Source organism: Lagopus muta, chromosome 1 (assembly GCF_023343835.1).
Source record: "Lagopus muta isolate bLagMut1 chromosome 1, bLagMut1 primary, whole genome shotgun sequence".
NCBI classification, from domain to species: domain Eukaryota; kingdom Metazoa; phylum Chordata; class Aves; order Galliformes; family Phasianidae; genus Lagopus; species Lagopus muta.
The window spans coordinates 62,166,250-62,190,490 of record NC_064433.1 but is presented as its reverse complement, the minus strand read 5'-3'; the positions used below and the strand labels follow the sequence as shown (position 1 = coordinate 62,190,490).

General features: G+C 37.3%; 1 protein-coding gene across 5 annotated transcripts in view; it reads left to right on the top strand.

Moving 5' to 3' along the window:
• Window positions 1-24,241, top strand: part of EPS8 (epidermal growth factor receptor pathway substrate 8) — a 131,894-nt gene that overhangs the window by 73,811 nt on the left and 33,842 nt on the right. For all 5 annotated transcript variants that reach the window (XM_048933993.1, XM_048933997.1, XM_048933992.1 and 2 more), the window contains exons 2-9: window positions 3,788-3,878; window positions 4,858-4,931; window positions 14,507-14,574; window positions 16,514-16,675; window positions 16,890-17,039; window positions 19,293-19,375; window positions 21,741-21,877; window positions 23,672-23,745. In XM_048933993.1, coding sequence (XP_048789950.1) covers window positions 3,817-3,878; window positions 4,858-4,931; window positions 14,507-14,574; window positions 16,514-16,675; window positions 16,890-17,039; window positions 19,293-19,375; window positions 21,741-21,877; window positions 23,672-23,745 — 810 coding nt within the window. In that variant the 5' untranslated portion in view covers window positions 3,788-3,816. The remainder of the gene's footprint in view (window positions 1-3,787; window positions 3,879-4,857; window positions 4,932-14,506; window positions 14,575-16,513; window positions 16,676-16,889; window positions 17,040-19,292; window positions 19,376-21,740; window positions 21,878-23,671; window positions 23,746-24,241) is intronic.

Below are 24,241 nucleotides of genomic sequence, written 5' to 3'. Positions count from 1 at the left end.
GTGCTAGTTGAACTTTTGCTGTGGGACTGTGAGGTTGTAAGAGTTGAAAGACAATTTGGGATGTAACAGCAAAGAAAGCCATGCAAGTGCACAGTAAGCAAATCACTGCACATTCTGTTACGCTTTTATGGTTTTGTCTTCTGTCTCAGTAAAACACTTAATAAAACTTTGGTGTGTTTTCCTAACAGAAATATTTAGTCTGAAGGAGATAAAATAGCCTGGTAACTTTAATTAGTTCTCAATACTGCTGATTTCCTAAAATAAGGTCTGTAAAGAGTTAAATTTTATTCATTCAGAAGCTTTCCTGAACCAAATTATGGGAAATAAAGACTGAGGTATTGTACTACCAGAGTAGTAGCCTTGACATTTCATAAGTGTTTAATTTCTTTCACTGGGATATGGGAAATACTGTTGGCTTTACACAAATCAAAAAGCATGTGTCATTTTGTTGCAGCTGAAACTTCATAAAGCTTTTGTGCTTAGTTAGCATACTTAGCTCAACATTGTTATTTTATTTGTTTTTTGGGGTTTTTTTTGTTTCTTGTTTTGTTTTTTGAGAAAGACACAATTCCTAACTTCAGTTTTTCAGTATCACTTGATCCCAGGTGCAGTTTTAAAGCTTTTATTCATCAGTGCTGAGTGGTGGTACACCTTACTGTTGACAAGTATTTAGTCGAGATGTGTTTTCTTCTAATGTGAAAAATCTGTTTTTCCAGTTCATTGTTGCTTTAAAGCTTGTAGTATGCTATGCTAATTTCACAGGCTGAAACTTTGAGTTCTGTTATTACATTTCTTCTACTTATAAAGTTTCACTACTATCCTAAAGTGGAGTACAACTAGCAAACTTAGCATGTTGCAGATTAAGAAAAATTAGTTTGTCAGAGGAACAAAGTCATTCTGAGTCTAAAAAAACTAGTGGTATTTTTTTTCCAGATGTCACTTTAAGATGAGTAGTTGCAAAATTTGTGGTTTGAAAAATCACAGCTTATAAAGTGGTCTGGAGTATGTAGTAAGAGTTATCTTAATAAAAGTATATGTGGAAAGTATGTGAAATTGGAGATACTGAAAAGAAACGGATATAATTTGTGTAAGATTTAGGACTTGATCACTCTTAGGAAGGTAATCCAAGTGTAAATTGTTGAACAGTGTATTAAAGTTGAACATTTTTGGCAGATGATAAGAATTAATAGCCAATATGTAGTATTAAAGAGTTTAATGGCAGCATGACTTAAACAACAGCAATGCAAAGAGCTCTGGCCTTTGTATTTTCTGAAATGGAACAAGGAGTGCATGATGACTTGGAACATCCTGATGAAAAAATCAGTTTTTATATTCTTTTAAATCGTGGGACAAATCCAAGATGCTTCCAAAATGTTATAATTGCTAATAAAGTGGACAGCACTCAGCGTGGAGAGTGTTTTATTCTAAACAGCTAGTAAGTAGTGCATTCTATGAACAGTAGCTTGGATCAGCCAAGCACACCATCATGTTGGTTATGTGATACGTTCTTGTTAACTCACAGGAGAAATGAAAGCAAGCTGTCAACAAAAATGTTTTACAAAAAGCAATCAGAAGTTTAAAGGTAGGGGTGAAGGGGGAGGAGAGGGATTCTAAGCTAAAGTGCAAAGTATATGCTCACTACAGAGGAAGTACCACACTTCCCCATGACAACATTTGGCACTCCATCAGTATGGCTCAGTTCTGGCTACCTTTCCTATCTGCATCTCTATCTGCATCTGCAAGTAGAGGATGTCAGGTTAGAAAGATACAGAAATGATTCTGTGCTGAGTGCAGAAGACCAAAGAAGCTTCCTAAGTCTCTTGAAATCACAGAAGTCTTTGAGCTGGGAACAGAATTTGATTTGGATTTGTATTTCTGCATGAAAGAGGAAAGCAGCAGAGCACATAGGTACAAAATATAGTATGCATTATAGGTCAGTTGGCTGCTGATTCTTTGTAATCCAAGAAGAAAACTTACAGTAAGGCAGTAGGCTGACAGTGATTCAGAACATAAGCTGATTGTAAAATGGCTTTAGTACAACAAAGCAGGTTGTGCTCGCATTTGGAAATGAAGTGTCTTTCGGATACATGCTTTACCTGACATACTTTAGACTGTTTTGCAGAGTTAAAATTCTATTCATGACTCTGAATTATGTCCTCCCGAGGGACCTTGATAAACTCTGAAGGTGGGCCTATGTGAACCTAATGAGGTTTAACAAAGCCAAGTGCAAGATTTTGCACTTGGGTTGAGGTAATCCCAGATGTGTATACAGTCTGGGAGAAGAACTCCTTGAAAGGAGCCCTGCTGAGAAGGACTTAGAGGTTCTGGTAGATGAGAAACTTAACATGAGCCAGCAATGTGTGCTTGCAGCCCAGAGGGCCAGCAGTATCCTGGGTTCCATCAGAAGAGGAGGGAGGCCAGCAGGGAGAGTGAGAGGATTGTACCCCTCTATTCTGCATTAATGAGGACCCAGCTGGAGTAGTGCATCTAAGTCCAGGGATCCCAACTCAGGAAAGATTTGGAGCTTTTGGAGAGGACCCTGAGTAGAGCTATGAAGGTGGTGCGAGGGCTTGCACACCTCTCCTATGAAGACATGCTGAAGGAACTGGGCTTGTTCAGCCTAGGGAAGAGAAAGCTGTGGAGAAAGCTCATTGTGGCCTTCCAGTATTTAAAGGGACTTTTTAAAAATTAGGGAAATCAACTTTTACATGGGTAGAAAGTGATAGGACAAGGGGAAATGGTTTAAAACTAAAGAAAGGGAGATTTAGATTAGATGTCAGGTGGAAGGCTTTTTTTACTGAGAGAATGGTGAGGTGCTGGAACAGACTGCCCAGAGAGGTTGTGGATGTCCCATCCCTGGAGGTTTTTAAGGCCAGGTTGGATTGGGCCCTAAACAATCTGATCTAGTATTTGATCTAGCTGTTGGCAGACCTGTTTGTGGCAGGAGAATTGGAACTTGATGATCCTTAAGGTTCCTTCTGACTCAAGCCATTCTGTGATTGTATATGTATACAGACACGTACACACATATCTGAAAGTATATTTGCCCATTATGAATTTAAATAATTACTTGTTAACTGTAATATGAAAATCGCTTTCCTGAGTCAATTTTGACTTCAGTGGCCATGACATTTAAGCAAGAAAGTGTTCCTCCAATTGTTCCATCATAGCTTTTTCAGAATTACTGTTACATGAGAGTTTTCTTTTGGCATACTAACCTTTCAGGAAATTATGTGCTACATAAGGAAAAAAAAAGAAAGGAAAGGGTTTATTTCAGTCCCAGAATAGCTAACAAAGTTTCCTTCTATGTTAACAATTGTGTTTTGCTTTGATAATGCATCTTTCTAACAATCCATCTGATACATTTTATAGATGTAATAAGCATCAAAATATCATTTCAAAAGTTGTATTCAGATAAGTGAATTGTGGATGAAAGTCAAGCATGCTTGATTATTAAAGTTACCATTTGGAACATCTTGTTCACTTCTGAAGCAGATGTTGTTCTCTGTTTAGTCAGCCTTTTATTTGAAAAGTTATTCCTAGAGACTGCTGTAATGGCTTAATTTACCAAATTATTTGAAGAAAAAGTTATCAAATTACAACTGGGGGAGAAGTTCTGTAATAGGTCTTTAAGGCTTCAGTGCAATAAAAATAATAACAATTGAGTTTGTTGATGCAATTGGTTCCACATTTCAACCATAATTTTCTCATTAGGTTTGGATTACATCTGTATTAAACCTTCATCTCTTTAGAGACTTCAATTCATTTACTGCTGTTTCTTTTGCAGATCATTTCCCTCAGTAAGTGACGATAAGAATGAATGGCCATATATCAAATACCCCTCCTGGTGGCTATGGAAGTTATTCTTCTCAAATCAAGTAAGTTTATGCCTTTGATTTTCCTTCAATGGACAGAAAAATAGTTTGTATTTTTTCCTTATGCTTTCATTCTGAGTGGAGCTATGATTATTAGAGCTCAATAGAATAACACAAATGCAGTTTCTCTAAAAGAGCATGCAGCTTCCAAACTGTGGGACCAAACTAATAGATATCATCTGACTGATTTTTGTATTAGTGGAACAGTAAAGCTATATTACTGGGTGATGTCATCTGGCACAGAAAAATAAATTGCTGTAGCCACAATCTAATCATGACATGACACAGAGATGTCTTCATCTGACTGAGATGTTTAAGGCTAGCTGTGAGTGAAAGTATTCCTGTGCCTCGAGAATGAGGCTGCCCTTTCCATCTGTGAGAAAATATAATTTCCCAGAAAACAGAAGTGAGCAACCATTGCTTTCCTTGGAAGTGTTGCCTTTTCTGAGATAGGAAGATGTTGCCTGTGTCAGAAGTGTGGCACTAGGCTCACTTACACCATTAATGAGAATTGCCCTAATCTAATGCAAAAGTTTGTACAAGACTCATTATTGTTGTTATGCTAGAAGAATGTTGGATTGTCTTTCCATTTGTTGTAGACAATGATATTCCTTTTGTTTCTTTTATGAAAAGCACTTGAAACTGTTAAGAACAACACTTGCGTACATAAGCAAGAGGCAAAATGTTATCAAGTCTTTGGCATTATTCTTACTTGATAGTAATCAGTGTTACTTACATTATGGTAGTATTTAGATGTGTCACAGCCCCCACTGTGCGTGATGCTGTTAACAAGAAATAGCACAGGAGGGCTTCCAGCCCAAGTGAAGCATGCTTCCTTATGTTGCAGAACCAGTATCCAGTAGCATCTCCTTTGTTGCAAACATTGTAGGTACGTATAGCCCTACGCAGTGGGAAAGTTTTACTCTGTGTTTTTGTAGAAATCACATTCATACAGAAGTTAACCTGAAATTTTTCCTTCTAGTGGCTATGGCTCACCAACATTTGCTCAGGCAGAGAGGGAGCAGAATTCCAGAACAAGTGCAAAGGCTCTTTATGGTAAGGTGGCAGAAAGTTTCTGAATTTCTATGTTACAATTGTTATTTAAATGTTGGTTGTGATGTCTTTGTATATATTTTATTTAGATATTTTATATATTTTATACATGTATGTATAAAAAAGGGAAATTGGGTGTGTAAATGTTTATAGATAAGTACATTGTTATATATCTATAAATTTCTATTAACAAAAATGAAATTACTAGAGGATTTTATTCTTATTGAAACTAAAGTGGCTGGTTATGAAATATTTTCACCTCTTTCTTAGCAGAGAACTCCCACCTGCTAACTTTTAAGGCAGCAACATTTAAGGCATTTGTCAGAAAACTAAGAGTGATAAGGAAAAGGTACTCAAGGACCTAGATGTGCTATAGGTTTGATTCATGCTTTGTGTCTCCCTCTCCCTGCTCAAATTTATGCTCAGCTAGCAGAAGGGGAATTTACAACAGTATTACTATTGTTTGACACAAGGATTTCAAGGAGCTTAAATTTGGTGTAACAGATATGGAGTCCTACTAGACCTGCTATTTTTGACAGGTTTTGTAACTGTCAAATGTGCTGTTATTTAGAAATGCCTGAAGTCTGTACTTACCAACTGGGGATGCTAGTATTTTTCTGAGAATGGAAAAACAAAGTTTGTAGTGAAAGTGAAGTCCTGTATTGTACCCCTCACATCTCAGGCAGCTTTTAGGAAAAAAAAATCACTCAGAGGATGGTGAGGCACTGGCATGGGCTGCTGATAGGTTGTGGATGCCCCGTCCCTGGAGGCATTCATGGTCAGGCTGGATGGGGCAGCCTGAGCTACTGGGTGGGAACTCTGCACTCATCATGGGAACTGGATGATTTTTAAGATCCCTTCCAACCCAAGCCATTCCATGATTTACCTTGTTGAATTTAACACCTCTTCCCCAGGTTAAGAAACCAGAAAGCTTGAAGAGCTGCATCTAGTAATTGCAGCATCCCTATTGGTAATTAGTCTTGCCTCCCTCCTGTTTTGAGTTAAATAATGGCCAGGAGGGACCTCATGAGGGTAGAGGAGTGATGGCAGGTTACTCTGTGGTTTCAGAGCATTACATTTCCCCTTGGAAGCCCCCTTACAAGCCTGAGTCGGGCTTTGTTGGCTATTCACCTGTGAACACATAAGAGCTTAATTGTATTGGTTGCAGTGTTGACTTTTAAACTGCTCTGAAATTCTTTTGGCTAAAACTTAAGGAGATTGGAAGTTTCTTGATTTGTATCCCTTGAGAAGAAGAGAGGTGAGAAAATACTGATGTGGTTAGAGGGAGAAAACACTGTGCTAGATGATATGAAAGTCCACATCCAGAAAAATCAGCAGACAGAAGAAGAAACTGGTTGAAATGTTTGCCATTTAAGAACGATGTTGCATATGAATAGTTTCAAGTTTAGATTTTTTTTTTATTTTTTTTTTTCAGTGACATGTTACAGAAGTAATTCACTTACATAATATTAAAGGCAGGAACTGCAAGAGAGCAAAATTCTGCAGTAAGAAATTTTCGACAGTGGTGTTTCTGCATCCTACATAGATTCACATGACAAACTGACTGCACGTGTTGACAGAAATAGTAGGTGGTAACAGAAACCAGAAAGGGACATCTCTAAAAGCTCTTAGTGGATTATTTATTTGAGACACTTTTCACTTTTCTCATTCATTTTATGTCATCCAAATAATTTTTCAAGAGCATATGTTTTGAATGGTGTGGCAACATGAAGTGTCCTTTAATCTTTGTGGGCCTTTGTAGTGACACCTCTCTGGGCTTTTTCATGTCAAACATCATGGGATATTCGTATGTAAGTAGAAGATAGGGACGAGTGATTAAATTTGAAATATATAATGGTAAATGGCCTATTACTTCTAAAATATTTTAATGAATTTATGTATTAATTGAAAATATTACCATGTAACTACAGTGTGGTGGCTCCTGTAAGATGAATTGTTGATCTTGGTTCACTTCCACTGCTAGCAGAGAGATCACAAAATTGTGGTTTCAATTGCCAAGAACTGAATGAAGCAGAAGAATCAATTTTTCTGAATCTAAAGTAAAGATACATTGGCACAGCCTGTAGAGAGGAGTTCACACATTTTACTCCTTTTTCTCTGTTTCATATATATAAAGAAGAAGTCTGTCAGTATCACTAACTGTAAGAGCAGGAGAGAACAGAAAAAACACCTAAAACCTTTCTCAAATTCAAGGCAGTTAATTATATTTAGCAATCATGTTACATTTCTCCTGCGTTCCGTGTGTCTTCAGGGTTTCTTCCCATATCACACTGAGGAATTTTTGTGCATGCTGTCCCAATGAGGTAGGAATCAGCTAAGTGAAATGAGAATTGTTAATAACGGTTTAAAATGCATATTAGAAAATTTTAATAATTAATGCACAATTAATAGTTAATGCATGCATTTTTTTAATGCATGAGACTGAATGCCTGTAAATCAGACCGGTGGTCTCCTAGCTTTGTCTTTATTTTTTGCATGATGTATATGTTATATACAAATGGCACGTAAATACCTCAAGTGTATCTATTTAGTAGACTCACATATATATACATACAAATTTATATATATATATCTGTATATATATATTTATTTTATACAATTTATATAATACAAATTATATATATATATATGCAATTATACAAATTTATACAAATTTTGTACAATTTTGGCATAGGAGTAATGTGGGCTGTGCTTTTTTGTTCTGATAAAATGTGGCTTTGTAATATTCGGAGCTAAATTTGTCCATAACCAAGTTTCTTTTCCGGAAGACTTCTGAACGTAATTTGTACTAGAGCACCTATCCATGGTTCCTGGGTTCCTAAGTCAATACTTGATCTTGAATACAATTTCTTCTAGTCACTGTGAAGATCTTAAAACATCTCCCAATCTATCTCTCTATGTAGATACACATATACAGCGTGACACGAAGTTGAAGTGTTGAGTACCAGTGCTTGCTTTAGTAAGATCATTCATGATCATTTAGTACTTTGGTCTTCAGGCAGAAGGCTGACCACACTGCTGGTGGGAAAGGTGGCTGGAATTTTATTTGTATTACAGGCAGTTCAGCTGAAAACTGGAGTCTTTGATATCTCTGAAGTGGTTATCTGATAGCAAAAACTTGATTCCAATTGCCTTTTCTTGTGTCAAATAATTTCTTTCATCCATTGCCTGCCTGAAATGAAATGTTTTTGTATTTGCATGATAAATGTTCCCCTGAATTTGGAGCAAAGATGCCCTTTACGCATTCTTATAGTTTTATTTCATTATTTAACTCCTCATCTCTCCATCTGAAGTGAATTTTGGCTCATACTCTCATCTGTTTTTCTAGCATTAGCTTCTCCATCTGTCTTCTGCAGCTCTGCTTGCATGGAGATGGGCAGCATTAGCCAGAGCCAGTAGCCAGAGCTGCACTGGGGGTTTGCCAGTAAGTGACACATTGCAGAGCAACCCTGTTCTGCAGCAGTCATAAGATAGTAGTTTTCTCCAAATTGGAAGATGTTACAATAGCAACCCACCAGGAAGGGTCGGGTGTTTTATATATTGTGTTTGTATTCTCATGGCTGTGATTAGGTGCTAGCAGTAAAATTGCATGTCTGTATTTGTACTGCTCAAATACCTCATTCGGAGCAAGAAATGCAGTGTAATAGTCTGTTAAAATAAACTATTCGTGTAACATTCTTGTGTTATTTGATGCTCAGTTGAATTAAAATGACAACTGACTTCTAAACACTGCACATTCTCTGACAGTTATTTCCCTGTAGTCATCAGGGAGAAGACTGACATCAAGAATCTCTGAAAGCAACAGCCTTTACTCCTCTAATAATAACATTTGTACTTAAAAAGTTTTGACCTTTCTCCTTGGATGTGTTAGATCACATCTCCTGTACTTTGCTCTGAGTCTCAAGTTTTTCCAGCTGCTGTAATTCCTAAAGGGGTATCAGCAATCATTCTAATGAACAGACAGTAATAAAATAAGCATTGTGTTTTTCTCCTTCTCAATGCATGGTAATAATCTAAACTGTCACTTCAGAATTCAGAAGACAGCTCATGAGACACTTAATCCATCTCTATGTAGATTGCCATCTAATTTCAGAGCTTTGTCTCTTTGTATGCGATATAGACATTTTCCAATTTCCTTATGGAAGGGGAAGATGGGATCGACCATTATTCTTCTTTGCACTATCATGGCTGGGGTGCTGATAACATTTATTACATCTGGCCTATGCAATTATTTGTGAGATACCAGTGGAGGTCTAGGCACTGGAATTCTTCCTTTCAATTTCAGCCTCCGGGAACTGAAAATTTGTTTGTATCTAAACGTAGCATAGCCCTAGCTGGTGCCAGCTGTGCTTTGGGTCATCCATGAAGACTCAGCCTCAGACGTTTTATATTTGGTAAGGTTTTTCCTCACTTAGATAAAGAATCAGATTCATCTTAGAATCATAGAGTATCTTAAGTTGAAAGGGACCCACAGGGGGCCGACTCCTGGCTCTGCACAGCACCATCCAAAGTTCAAACCTTATGTCTGTGAATGTTGTCCAAACAGCCTTTGAACTCTGGCAGCTTGGGCCCGTGCCCACTGCCCTGAGGAGCCTGTTCCACGCTCACCGCCCTCTCAGGGAAGAACCTTTTTCTAACATCTTGCTGTAATTCATTTACCTGTGTGGTCTGAACAGTGGAACAGAGTCAGAGTCAGTACAGTTTATTAGAAAACTTTCTAATTTTTCATTTACAGCCTCTTTTTCATTTGCAGCCTCTTCCAATGGGAAAATGGGTAAGAGAGGACTCAGCTATGTCAGGTTGCGTTCATAGCTCTGCCTCACGTGACTTTGGGCAGTGCGGTGGTTTTATCTGAAACTGTGGAACAGTTACTTTTCCAAACAATGTAGTGTTCTCTCACAGAAATAACTGAGGAAAGTCCAGAGTTTTTAGTGTAGTGAGGGCAGTGAGCAGTCCTGTTTGTCTGTGTAATTTACTGTCTAGTGTATTTTTGGCTTGGCTAACAGCCTTTGGTTGAGAGTTTGAGGTGGTTTTTTTCTATCGTTTTCTGGTGTTTCTGTGTGTGCTTCCAAGTTTAGTATAAAGTCAGCATCTTCTCACATCTTTTTAAAACCAGATATGTTATCCATTCCTGATGAGTGGTAAATTCAATAAGTTCACAAAGGCATGAGGAGCAGTAGCATTGCTCCACATCAGAAAGAAGCTAAGTATTAGTTTCTGTGGATCGATGTATGCCTTTGAAAAGTTTGATAGCTGGTAGATCTTGCAGTCAGTCATGAGCGAATAGCTGTTCTGCTTTTAAGTTTATTGCACTTGCTTTGAGAGGAATTTTATTCTGCCCAAATTCCTCTGGGTTGCATTTGAGGTAGACTGTGATTAAGAATTTAACTTTGGTGACTTCTGCTGTGATTTTTATATCTATAGATCTTTTTATATTTACTTCTATATTTTCCTGTATCAGAGGGAAAAATATATTAGATAAATTGTGTGTAGCACATCAGCTGGGTTTGAATTAACTGGTATGAAGGCTGCACTGCATTTTATGTATTGGATGTAAGATCTGTAATAAAGACAATAAACAGAAAAAGGAGATAGCTGTGATTGCTTTATTCATCACATCTTGAAGCCTCTGTTGTAGAATCTTACTTCTTGTTCAATAACTCTTTTCATAGGTGAGAAGACTTCTGAGAGGCTAAAATTGATCTGGAGGATTAGGAGACTGAAGTAGAACACAGAAAACATTTTTTTCCAATGTAAGGGCTTGACCCAGGCCAGCAACTGAGGGCCTTCCCTGAGTGAGTTGCCTGGCTGCTACCCCTCCCCCTCCCCGACAGCCTATTAGGGTAGAGAATAGAAAGAGCAACAGCAAAAAAAAAAAACAACTCCTGGACTGAAATAAAGCCAGTTTAATAAATGAAGGAAAGAGAGGGAGGGAAAAGCACTAGAAAGAAATAAATGAAACAAAACAAAACAAATAATGCAGGCATTTTGCTTTGCTCACCACGTCCCACCCTCCTGCAAGCAGATCAGTGCTCCAGGCAGCAGTTACTTTGGAAATACACCACTCAGTTGTATTGCTGAGCATGGCTTTATTGTTCTATATGCAGTGGGACTCCGGTCAGTTTGAGACAGCTGGCCTTACCATGTACCCTTGCTAACTCTCTAACCTCACAGCAACTTATCTGGGGGACAGGCAGAGAAACAGTGATAGTCTCGATGGTGTGCAAATGCTGCTCAGCAATAGCTAAAACATTACCAGTGCTGCTATAGTCACAAATCCCAAACACAGCCCCATGCAAACTGCTGTGAAAATAATTAATTCTGTCCTAGTCAGACATGGTGCATTCAATACGTCAGCAAATTCTGTTGCTCATTTTCCGTAATAGAGTGTGAATTATTATTAGCAGTTGAATATTGTGTAATAAGTCAAGGGAAGTTTTCAGGTATTCTGTAAAAGTGGTCAGAGTAACAACAGTGATGTTTTTTGCTGGAAATCCAATGCGATGACACATCAGCAGAAGGGATGCAGCAGTGTTTATGCATCCTCCCGTCTAAGTGCAAGGTGAGAGTTTGCAGAGGATTGCAGTTTGTCTGTTTGATTTTTAATTTTTTCATTGGGTTGTGCTTATATTATCATGTGGAGACTTCATTCATTCATTCACATCCTTTATGACACTTTCTGCAGCACTACTTATGCCAGGCTGCCAGGAAAATTTGCTCTCTGGAAGTTTGGGCTATTAGCAGCTGGGCTGACTCTTTAAGGAGGAGATCCACTTTCTAAATATTAGGTTGAAAAACAAACGTTGAGGAAAAAATCTTCCAGAAGCAACTGAAGAATTTTGCCTGATGCTGAGGTACTTATTAGAAAGATAGAAGGGCCTGTAGGATGACAAAGGATAAATTAGATCTCTAATGGGTTCTAATAAACATCCTGCCAGCATAAACATGTTTATAAAATAAATAAGTGAACTGGAATTACTGCTGAACACAATATGGACTGTCAGTTTTTGTGGTTACCATAATTTTATTTATTATCACAGACACTTACTGTCTTTTACTAATTGAAAATTGTGTTGAAGTTCTTGTTGCTGACCTGTTGTAATTAAAAATGAAGAACTTGAGGGGCTCTCTTTCGCTCTCAAATGTAGGCAACCACAGCTTTTATTATCACTCAGAAAGCTCTTTCTTATATAAACACTATTGTTCTCACTGTGACATGGTGTGCTGAAAAACTTACCATCTTATCTAGTGTGAATGCTGTGCTGTTCTGTGGAAGAGGATGTGCTTGTCAGTGTTGCTTCTGGATATCCTAAAGCAGGACAAAAATTCTGGGAAATGGGGCATGAACTTTCAAGAGTTGCTCTCTGCTTTTTCATTCCCTTGGAGTCTCCCCTTATGGAAGACTTTCCATGCTTAAAGCCACTCTGTTGTTGCTTGCAGGATTCATAAGCTTTGCAGTGGACGGAAGATTCCTTATCTTGGTTTCATTTCTTGTCATTTAAAAAAATTCTCTTTTTCACCTCAAAAAGATAATAATCAGAGTTGAATGTTGGATGTATTGTTAATTGAAACATGGCTTTCTTCTTATTATTTTTTTTTAGGCCTATTTTCCTTCCTACTGGACAGCATTTTATAGTCTGTAATGAAAGATTGTTAACTAGTCCCCTTGGAGATGCAAATAATTGTATGGAGTTAAACCAGATACTGTTTTTTAATTTCCTTGTTTTGTTAGGAACAGATGGACTTTACTTCTTCAGATCATCATCCAAACAAAAAAAGAAAGGTAGCAAGTCAGACAGTACTGCTGTTTTGTTGGGGTGTGCATGTGTGTGTGCCTACTGTCCTTAAAAGAATAAGAGTCAAACAAAATACCTAAATAACATGCTGCAAAAGCAGAAATATTAATCACAGTTGGAATCAGTGCAGGTTCCCTGTCGTGGAATTTTGAGGTAACAGGTGATAAAGTTAAAGTATCTGTTTTAAACCGTTCACATACCTAGTTAAAAAAATCTGATAATCAGTGGCATTCTTCAGTTAGGTGATTGCAGTGCAGACTTCTTGTGCTAAACCAAGCAAGTTGAGTAGCTGTTGTAGGGTAGCGGGATGGCTCTGATGCATGAGCTGTGTCTACCATTGAGGAGGGGACTCTGGGCCAAGGAGGGGTTTTAGAAATTGGGAATTGGATTGTCTTTCATGAGACTCGCTGAGAACTGAAGAAATAAGGGATGTGATGATAAAGGGTAACAAAATACCCTTTTAAGTAAGTGAGGGCATTCCTTTCCTTGTCAATACCCAAGATTCCTCTGTGAAGAAACCCTGGTCATAGGAGAGCTTTTTAAAGTATTGCATGCATGGTGTCCTCCCTACAGATCTCTCTACATAGCAGATCACACGTGGTCATTAGTAGTAGTTTTAATTTTGCAAAAAATAACTAATATCTCCTGTCAACAGAAGCATGCACTTTCATTTTGCCCCTACATACTCCAATTGGATATGATGAAATGAACGTAACATCAGTTACACACATTTCCTTTCAAACACGATCAAACTGCCTATTCTATTTGAAGATCAGAACTCAAGGTATTGAGTGAACCATAGAGGAAAAAAATTAGGAAATGCTTAATTTCCTTGAGTTTCTCTCAGTGACTTCCTTGCTTAGTCAATGCTCTGGTGTTTTAAATTGGACTATTTCATTGGTGATCAGGAAAAAAAAAAAAAAGAGGAAAGCTTGTATGTGCTGTACTGAAAATTCAAAACAAAGTTGAAAAGTGGAGGGTGTGAGGTTTATTTGTTTTTTTTTTTGGTTGGTTGGTTGGTTGGTTTGGTTTGTTTTTTTTGTTGTTGTTGTTTTTTGGTTGTTTTTTAAGTATTCACCTACATTCATTGGTTTTTAATGTGGGTGTGTGTTGTGTCCTCATCTTGCATATTCCCTTCCCTCCTCTCTGGGTTTGTTGTTAATCCATTGTGTGGAGTAAGAGGCAAACTGTTTCTGATTTTGCAGCATCGTGTTTTGTTCAACTGAAAAATATTTCTGTTCTATTTAATGTTTATGTTGCTACAGCTTTTGGCTTCTTTTTTCCTTCTTTCTTTCTATGAATATTTCTACATTACTGATTCAACAGACTGAATGTACTAGGAAGAAATAAATGTTGACACAGACTGGGTCTGCGATTGGCTTTATTTTTTGTGAGGGTTGCGTATGTCTGAAAACCTGCATTCATGCAAAGGCAACTCTGCAAGTTACCATGTTGCTACCAAGTGGAAGGCCAGTGATTTTTAAGTCAGGCTTCCCAATGAAGCATTTCCAGCCAGAACACTGCTTCCATCTGGTGCCACCAAGTCAAGATAGCTGGCTTTTAACATCAGTGTAAGTATGGTTCTTGCTGGAGTGTGTGAGCATGTAGCTTTTTTTTTTTTTCTTCTGAATACAGAAATAACCACAGCTCACCTTCTGCTTTCATATATACAGCTTGTTTTAAGCATCTCTGAGAAGTATCCAGAACACAGTATGGTAAGAAGGCAAATGAATAATTCTTTTCTTTTCTCTCAATCTTTAGAACAAAGAAAGAACTATGCACGGGACAGTGCCAGCAGCATATCGGAAACTTCCCAGTATCACGTAGAGGTGAGATAAGGATGTATGAGAATGCCATCTACCCCTTACAGCTTTTGGTTATATTGTGATTTTTGCTTACATGATTTTTGAGGATAATGTGCTTGAAGACATATGAATCTTCCAAAATATCGTGCCAGCCCGAGGTCACTTCAGAACAGATTACATTGAAATGTATCAAATTCTCTAGCTTTGCCATAAAGAGCTGAAATTTTGACGTAGAAGAATGTAAACAAAGTAGTATGTAGTTTGGCAAATGGAGAGGGCTTCTCAATGGGACGACAGCTCAGTGTGCTCTGTTGCCCTGATTCTGAACCTGTTATGTTGCAGGGATGAGGCAGGCCATTAGCAAGGAAGGCTGACTCATAATTAGTATAAATACCTTGATTATTTATAAACAACAGAGGTGTCTTAATAGTTAGAAAAAGCTGGGTACTAAGCCCTAAAAGCCTAAGTGAATCTACTGTTAGTGGTGATATACTGCCTGCACAGACTCTTCCCCAGTGAGAAATGCAAACTACTTTCCTTCCTATCTTAAGCTGCTTTGTAGAAATACTCTGTGCTGCTGTCATATTCTGTCCATTAGTAGACAAGTATTAAATATTCAACAGAGTAAGCCTGGGTGCCTATACGTAGTCTGTAGGCACTTCTGGGTGCTGTTCCTCATTATGCAGTCTTTTGCGAAACGTTTTTCCTTTACCATCAGAACACTGTCATGGGTTTAACTGAATTTTGCAAAAAAAAATGTAGATTCCCAGGTCCTTTCAGCTGGGTTTTAAATTTAACTGTAAATTGTGAGATTGTATTTAGTATAGTCTTCATTCTCTTCATTCCAAGTACTTCTATCCTTGATCAGCTCTCAAAGGAACGTTTATGTTGCTTTTAATTGTCTGTCTGTATTTAGCTTCTGTGTAACCATTTTGGTACTCCACAGGCATAAAAATTAGTACTTGTATTTGAAGTTTAAATATTCCTGTGTGAGCAGTCAGCAGGGTTTGTCTCACTTTTTAAAATACTTTGATTATATGCAGCTTGTATCTACTCTCTTGTTTGTCATTAACGTGTGCTGTTACCCTGTAATAGAAGAAAGCTCACTTAATTCTTTTAAGCTATTTATAGGATAGGTGTGCAAGCATACATTAAAATCGATTCAGCTTGAGTGAATTCAGCTTGAGCTGTATTCAGGTCTTAAAGAAGAATGTGAAGCTGGAGTTGTGCCTGGATAAAATTAAATGACTTTACTGGTTGTCTTACATGGCTTATATGTTTAAGGAGAAATTGTCAAAACTTAAAAGACAGGGAAACAAGTTGAGATGATGCCTGTGAGTAGTGTTTCATTACTAGATCATTAATTAAAATTGGAGAATATTGCAAGTTGACAGTGAGCAAACACAGTTTATATACTACACTTCTATTGTGTACTGCATAAAAAAAGCAAATACCTCCTTGTCTGTAAAGTATACCAGTCAGGTCAGGTACAAGCCCGTGATGTTTGCCATCAGTGTGTTAGCTGGCAACTCTGAGAGAGATAGGGATGCTCCAGGTCAGGGTGGTGGTGGTGATGTGTTGGCAGCATGTTTCTGCAAGGCTTCTACTGATGCTTTCTGGATTCAGCTTACCGATAGAGACAGGTTTTCACTTCTAAAGAAAGCTAACTAAATACTCAGGATTTGATTCTCATTGTGATACCTGGAAGATGTCATAATATGCCTTCCAGTGTAACCATTTGCTGTAGTGAGGAAATGACAGAGGATGGCAAGCAGCAAGTTTAAAATGACATTATGGACTAAACAACCTCCCCTATGGCATATTGGTTGATTCTGTCCTAAAAGGCGCTTTCATTCATGAGTTATTTTTATTGCTCTTTCATGGCAATTTGGATACTGACATTGCTTAGTGATAAGGAAGATTAAAATTCTGTTATTATTTTAATGTTTGTGTCATTCACCAGCACTTGACCACCTTTGTTCTGGACCGAAAAGAAGCAATGATTACAGTAGATGATGGAATAAGGAAGCTGAAATTATTGGATGCTAAAGGCAAAGTGTGGACTCAAGATATGATTCTTCAAGTGGATGACAAAGCTGTCAGTTTGGTGGACTTGGAATCAAAGGTACGATCTGTGAGTGGCAGACTCATTTCCAGAGAGAGAAAGAAAGGGAAGGGACAGAAAAAATGATGTGTGTGAGATTTGGTATTTTAATTAGTTTATTATCACTTTCTCTTTTTAACTCATGCAGCTTTTTTTGAGATCAGGACACTGAATATTAAGACTCTTTTTTTCTCTTTTTTTTTTTTTGTTTTTGTTTTTGTTTCCCTTCTGGCAGAATGAGCTGGAGAATTTTCCTTTAAGCACAATTCAGCATTGCCAAGCTGTGATGAATGCATGCAATTACAATTCAATTCTTGCATTAGTATGTAAAGAACCAACTCAGAACAAGCCAGATTTGCATCTTTTCCAGTGTGATGAGATTAAGGTAAGGTGGTAATGCAGATCTTCTTTGACTTATTTCAGCAGGGAAAATTTTATGAATTGGCAAGTACAATGGGTAAAACAAAATAAACTGATTCATAGGAAATTATTATGTACTTTTATTCTTATACATGTATTCGAGCTTCATGCATTTATGATATCTACATGACTTACAGTATGCTAATATAAGCAGCATAGTATATCTTGTAAGAAAAGATTACTATATGTGAGCTGGAATCTTTAGTGCATGTGCAAATATGTAATTATTGTCAATATTGATTCTTGGGCTCTGTAGCTGTTCATTTGTGTTTGTAAAGGACCAAAGCTTTGGAATATGCATATGATTTGCATTCACACTTCTAAGAAAGAGGTGTAAAATAGTTTGAGTTATCCCAGATTTATTTTATAATCTAGAAAGAACTCAACCAAGTCCTGAGTCTTTCCTACTCCTTCTCTTTTTCTACTCTTTTTGCCATTGAACAGTTAAGCCTCCCCAGCGTCTCTGCCTTTGCATTTCTGTCCTGCAGGAGAGATTGTAAAATGGTAAATATTGCTTGCAGGAGGGACAAAAGAAGGAAAGAGATTGTTTATCTCTGATTAAAATATTCCCTTCAAGCTTCTAGAGTAAATATTTTTAATGCATTCAATGCAGTGCTTCTTCATTTCCAGGATTATAAATGTTAATGTGTTATTTACTCCACATAATTGGTATTTCTTTCAGTTTTGCTCAATCATTTTATGGTTTGCTTTTTTTTTCTCCAGTCACATCTTAGGAGTTTATATCATTGTCTTAAAACATCACATTGCTAATTGCATTGTGCAAACATTTTGAAATTGGTTCATTGCAACTGGTGTGAAGATTGCCGATTGCCAATTGTGTGGCACAAAATTCGTTGTTTCAGTGGAAACTGGGATCCTGTGAGTTCAGTTTGCAGCATGCTAAATATTGCAGCACTCCTCTTTTAAGGTCTGGTTAGACACAGCTTCCAAAGGTGTATAGGGTCTCTTCAGACTCCCATCTTTTGAAGTTCTTGTGTGCAGATAAAATTGCAGAATGCGTAAGCATGACTTGAAGACTGGGATCCCTTTTTCCTTCTGAGGTATCATTTGAGTCTGTGACCTTATCCTAGGTTCTGTTCCTTTTCCATAAGCCTTGGCTCTTCTTGAGATGTTAGATTTTATTCATTGCCTTCTTAATGCTTTCATTCAGAACATATAACAGACTTCAGGAGCCTCTGCAATAGCAATTTATTCAAAATGAATTATATTGTGGTCAGTCAGTATTTTCTAAAAAAACACAATTGTTAAACAATAAATATAAATAGTGTAATTAATGAAATGCTTTTGTTCCTCAGTTCCTGTCAAGTTGTTCAATTAATTCTTTAACCTTCATCTTTCTCATTGTATTCTGAAAAGTCTGTTAATCTCTCAATTCAGTGAAGTTTCTAGTTCCATACTAGTTCTAGTGGTTACATATTCCTCCTAAGAAGTTACACGTTTTTATTCCAAGACAGGTGGAACTTGTAGAATGAGCTAGACATGGACAGATTTAGGCCTTGACAAGTTGTATAGGAAATTAATTTGTCAGCTCAAGATATGTAACAGAGCATCCTAAATCCTATGAGAAGCTGTGACCTACTTAATGCAAGATCTATTAAAATAATGCCTTAGACATGTATCAGAATTTCACTTATAGGCCACTGTGAGGACAGATTGCAGTAATGGAGAGACAGGAACCTAAGGATCAGGAAATGTATTGAAAAATTCATCTTTTACTAAGGCAAAGAGAAATTGGAGGCTATCTTCTTACAGGAGACTGTATTACTACCAGTTATTTTCCTAATCCTTATGCTACTACTATTTATAGTAGATTTACTTTATGTCTTTCACAAATATTTTTGACAGGAAAAAAAAAACAACAACAAAAAACCATGGAGGGGGAAAAATAGCTCATGCAGTAATTGTTGACTTTGGATAATTACAACTGTTCAGACAAATTTATTATCTAGATAACACATCCATCTGATGATAACGTTTGAGATTGGAGCAGTGACAAAAATACCAGCTCCCGGAGAATGGTGTCGTGTTTTCTTTGTTCTGTTTCCATATAAATCCCAGCTTTTTTTTTTTTTTAATGGAATATGATAAGAGGTTCTGTAATCAAAAGATAACTTCAAAAAGTACATGATGAGATCATTAGTTCATATATCTGCTTAGTCTAGATGAGAACTGATGGACTCTGCTTCTGTCTTTTCAGGCTAGCTTTATTTATGAAGATATAGAAAGTGCAATCAGTGACAGCAAGAGTGGAAAACAAAAGAAGAGACTTGAAACACTGAGGTAAAAACCTAGTTTCTTGGCAATGTATGGGGTCATGAGACACTCATGAAGTCTGTCTGCTGTTTCTTTTTCTTTTTTTTTGGCTAGTTGATAATATACTTCAAAAAGCACATGTAGAGGACTTGACTTACTAATTATCTCAAACTCTCTCGAATTATAATGTCACTCTTAACTTTCCCAATTCTGCTTTAGTAACTGGAGCAGCTGACATAAGTGCAGGTTGCTAGAGAATAGCATTATGTGTCTGAGTTCTGTATATGGATAAAATAGTTCAAAATGTGAAATAAAAATATGAATCTTCCTGAATTCCAAGGAAGCGAGGTTTTGGGATCTAAAGATGTTAAATAAAACAGCAACTAAGGACAAAAAAAATTTTCTGCCTGTTTAATGACTTGAAAAACTCCTCGTTTTCCTGGTAGGGAAAACTTCTCTCCCAACAGGAAAAGGTGGAGTAAGAGTCTATTGGTTTCAGATTAATACAGTAGCTGGTGCAGGTGTAGAAACAAGGGCACAAATATGTTAAGTACTGAATAGGATGGTGGTGGTCTGTATGCTGAATCCTGATGACATTGCTCAATAATAGTTGTGCGGTCCAGTGAGAGAATTCTCTGCGGTACAAAAATCTGTAAGTAAAAAAGTCACTATTGTATGAATAAGTTTATTGCTGCCTTAGTTGCCTGTTAAATTCTGGTGTGGAACGTGTGAAGTTTTCCTAGAATAATGGACATTTGTGTTGGAAAAAATTAAGAAGGCAGAAGTGCATCAGATTTTACATATGGGTTTAAAATTAAGCAAGCACACTTTACTGTTTGAGGTACAATAACAGATAAGTGTATGCACAAAAATGTGTACCACCTGGACTCAAACACTTTGGGGAAAGCTGATGAGATTTAGTTGGGAAATGAATGTAGGTCAGTACATCCACAGGGAAAAGTAATCTGACGTATCAGTCTCTAAAAGCTTTGAGGCCTAAAGGTCATTAATGCATCACAATTCAGCACTGAATACTTGCTGTCATTTCATGTATGTGTTAGCACTGGGCCAAGGAAGAAAGCCTTCTTTAGATGGGTCCTGTTTGATTACTCTGGAGATCTTGTAGTAAGTCTGACACTGCACCATCAAATTGCTGCAAGGTTATTTACAAGTAAACAATGTAGGAGATGCAAAAAAAGAATGCTTAGGTGACTATAGGAGACTAGAGGAAGGAATTGTGAAGAAAACATCATTTTTTGATAAGTGACCAAATTGTATTTTGTGCTGTTGTTGAATGCCATGAATGAGATGGGATTATGAAGAGAAGAATGAAGAAGAAGATGAAAATCCTTCTTTTAAATAGGGATGGGATGTGAGTTTCAAAAGATTTGTTGGGATTTTTTGTCTTTTGATACTGAGTTACAGAATGACTTCAAAGACCTCCTTCCTTATGGTATTTAAAGATAGATTAAGAACTGGAAAAGTTGGGACTGGGAACTGGGAAAATCATTTTGAACTGAATCAGGGCAGGTTTAGCTTAGATATTAGGAGGAAGTTTTTCACTCATAGGGTGAGAATGCACTGGAACAGGTTGCCCAAGGAGGTTGTGGATGCCCCATCCCTGGAGGCATTCAAGGCCAGGCTGGATGTGGCTCTGGATAGCTGGTCTGGTGGTTGGCAACTGCACATAGCAGGGGGGTTGAAACTGGATGATCATTGTGGTCCTTTTCAATCCAGCCTACTCTATGATTCTATGAAAATTGAAAGTGGGAACAGTCATACATTTGCATCAAGATGGGATGAACAGATTGATCTAAAAAGGAAAATCAGCCTGTGAATGCAATTGTTTTTGTTGGTAGAGTTTTAAGAAGCTGTTGGTTGACAACCTATCAAACACAGAGAACAGGTGCACAACTGGTGATGGCTGAAAGATGACTCTGAATGAAGAATTTAAGTACAATATCGAAGTCCAGCCATTAAACTGCAAATAAAATGCACAAAATTTACCCATAAATGCAATCAAATCTCTAGACAGCATGTTCTCTGGCAGTGCTTTGGAATTTATCATAGAATCATTAAGGTTGGAAAAGACCACTAGATCATCAAGTCCAACCATCAACCCATCACCACTGTGCCCACTAAACCATGTCCCATGTGTCTATGTGAAAGAGTATTTGGTATATTGATGCAAATTTTGCTAACCTCATCACAGAGTGGGTTTCTTGCTACATTTAATCTATTTGCATACCCTGACCGTTAGTACTCATGACTTGGCAAGTCCATAGCATGTTTGACAGTAGAAGGGTCCTGGTAAACCTTGTTGTATTCTCTGATTACACATTAGAAATGTGTTGTGTTAACTTCACTGGTGGGCCCCCTTCTCTTCCTGCAGGATGATCTCCAGTGCTGATGGTGCTATCCCTCCCCCACCACGGGCTCCTGCCCCTGTTCCCCCAGGGACCATCACCCAGGTGGATGTGAGAAGCCGTGTGGCAGCGTGGTCCGCGTGGGCTGCGGAGCAAGGGGACTGTGAGTTGTGTTGCACTGCGCAGTGATAACCAGTTCTTCTGGGCTGTAGGGTTTTATGATCCTCAGTAATAGAAAATAATTCACAGGCTTTCATGAAGACTGCAGTCATTGAATGCAGATAGAGTAATTGCTGTACTAGGTCACCCCTCTGCCATAGCTTGGAGAGGGCAGAATTGTTCTCCCAGTCAGTTCAAAATGCCCCAAGCCACTGCTGCCTGATCTGTGGAATTATGACCTGGCTGTCATAATCTGACTTGTCATTTACTTCACATTTTTCTGAATTTGTGTTCAGAGCCCTGTTTACTTGTGTTCAGATGGATAGATGTGTGGGCTGTGGATTTTAACTCGGGCTTTTATGTGAACATAATAACATGCACAGTAATCTGCATTGTCATAACTCTGGTAATTTAATGATGCCCTATTTATTAGTAGGAAGAATGTTGGCCAGATATTTCAGACAATTAAAAAATACAGTCACTTGGATTAAAAGCTGACTAGAGATCAACATTATGTATTTATTTATTCATCCGGGTATGGCTAACCTAGTTTATATTGTTAAAGCCTTACCCAAGAAATGCTGCAGTATTTCTGAATATTATTATTTTATAATCTGTGGATTATAAAAATAATAAAGTGGAAACATTCTATTTTAATCAGATTCCATTAAAAAAAGAATTAGAAACAATCAAGCTCTGTAAAACAGACTGTAATAATGAAGTAATCATGGTTGAGAGGTTTCTTTAAAAATGAATACTAAAATTTTAGAATTATAATCATTACCCAAGACATATGCATTACTTTTGTTTATTAAGCTATATCACTCAATTATGCAGGGAGAACAAAAATTTTCAGATAAATAAGGAACATTAAGAGCGTTATCACCTAGTAATCTGCACCTCTGCACCTACCTTGAGTAACAAACAGCAAGTTGGTTCTGTTGTTTCACTTCTTTCTCTCTCTCAGGAAAAAAAAAAAAAAAAGAAAGAAAGAAAAAGAAAAAGAAACAGTAAAAAAGTTTCATTAACTTACTGAGTGGTCTGTCATTGGTCTGAGTTCCTGCGGTTCCTTTTATTCCATTCATGTGGATCTTTCCTAAAAAGTGTTTACTAAGATCCCACGTATTAACAAAAGCCATACAGAATGTAGTGTGATTTAGAAATGCTAAACTTACTATTTCTCAAACTGCTTTCCCTTGTTGTTTTCAAGCATAAGTCACTGTTTCACACATAAGTCCATTGTTATTTGCAAACGCATATTTTATCACATTGATATCTTCCATTTCTCTATTGCCAGACTTGGTCATTCTGCCCAAATTTCCTATATCCCTTTTGCTTATTATCTTTTACATCAAAATTGTCTTCAAATTCAGGGCTACGCTGTTACTTCTTGTCTACTTCTACTGGGGTACCTCTCAGCATATTTTGCAAAATAGGACAATTTCTCCTTGCATTTTATTTATAATCTGCCATTTGTATATATATAAATATATATATGTATGTATGCATGTATGTATGTATGTATGTAAGTATGCATAATTAAGACCCTAGTACCATACTTCTGTAGTGTGGTTAATTTATACAGCTAAGCTGGCTTAAATCATACACCTAAGCTCTTTTGTAAGACTTGACAGGATCAGGAATTAGGGTACAAGTTCTTCAGTCCTTGCAAATTGAATGGTAAAAACAATTTTGTCCTTCATTTTCTTGCAGTAGAGGGGTTTCAAGCATAAGCTCTGTAGGAGGTGTTAGTTTTTCTATTCTGCTTAAATACACATCTCATCCTCCTTTTCCACAGATGAAAAACAAAGACAATACACTGACCATGAGGAAACGGCAGAAATGATAGCAGCCAGGATTGACAGAGATGTTGTAAGTGAGAAACAACAAAAGATATTGCTTAATTTCTGAGAAATTGTGTGTCTCTACTACTTGGGAAGTCTTTTTCCACTTGGGAAATTCAGTTCTGAAGGAAAGCATGCTGGGTATTCACATTTGTGTGGTAAACCTCTAAATGAACATAAAGTAGTTAATTGTTATTACTATTTTTTCCCTGAAGGAAAAAGAAAAAAAAAAGGAATTTAATTTTTTTGCTGTGAAGAGACAGAAGCATAAACATTAGTTTTGTGAAGACTAAATTTCAGAGAATACATAACAGTAAACTTAATTTTCCTCAATTTAGTGGGATGTAAATTTGTGCAATTTCCAGAACATAAGCATATGGTCATTTCCAAAGGCAGATGTGCTATGAACTTGCGTAAGCTAACAATTTCTAGCCAAATCTAGGGCAGGTCCTATGGTGTATGCAGTATCAAGTATTTCTTTGTTTGCTAGTTGTAACTTTCTACTTTACAGCATCAGGGGGCCT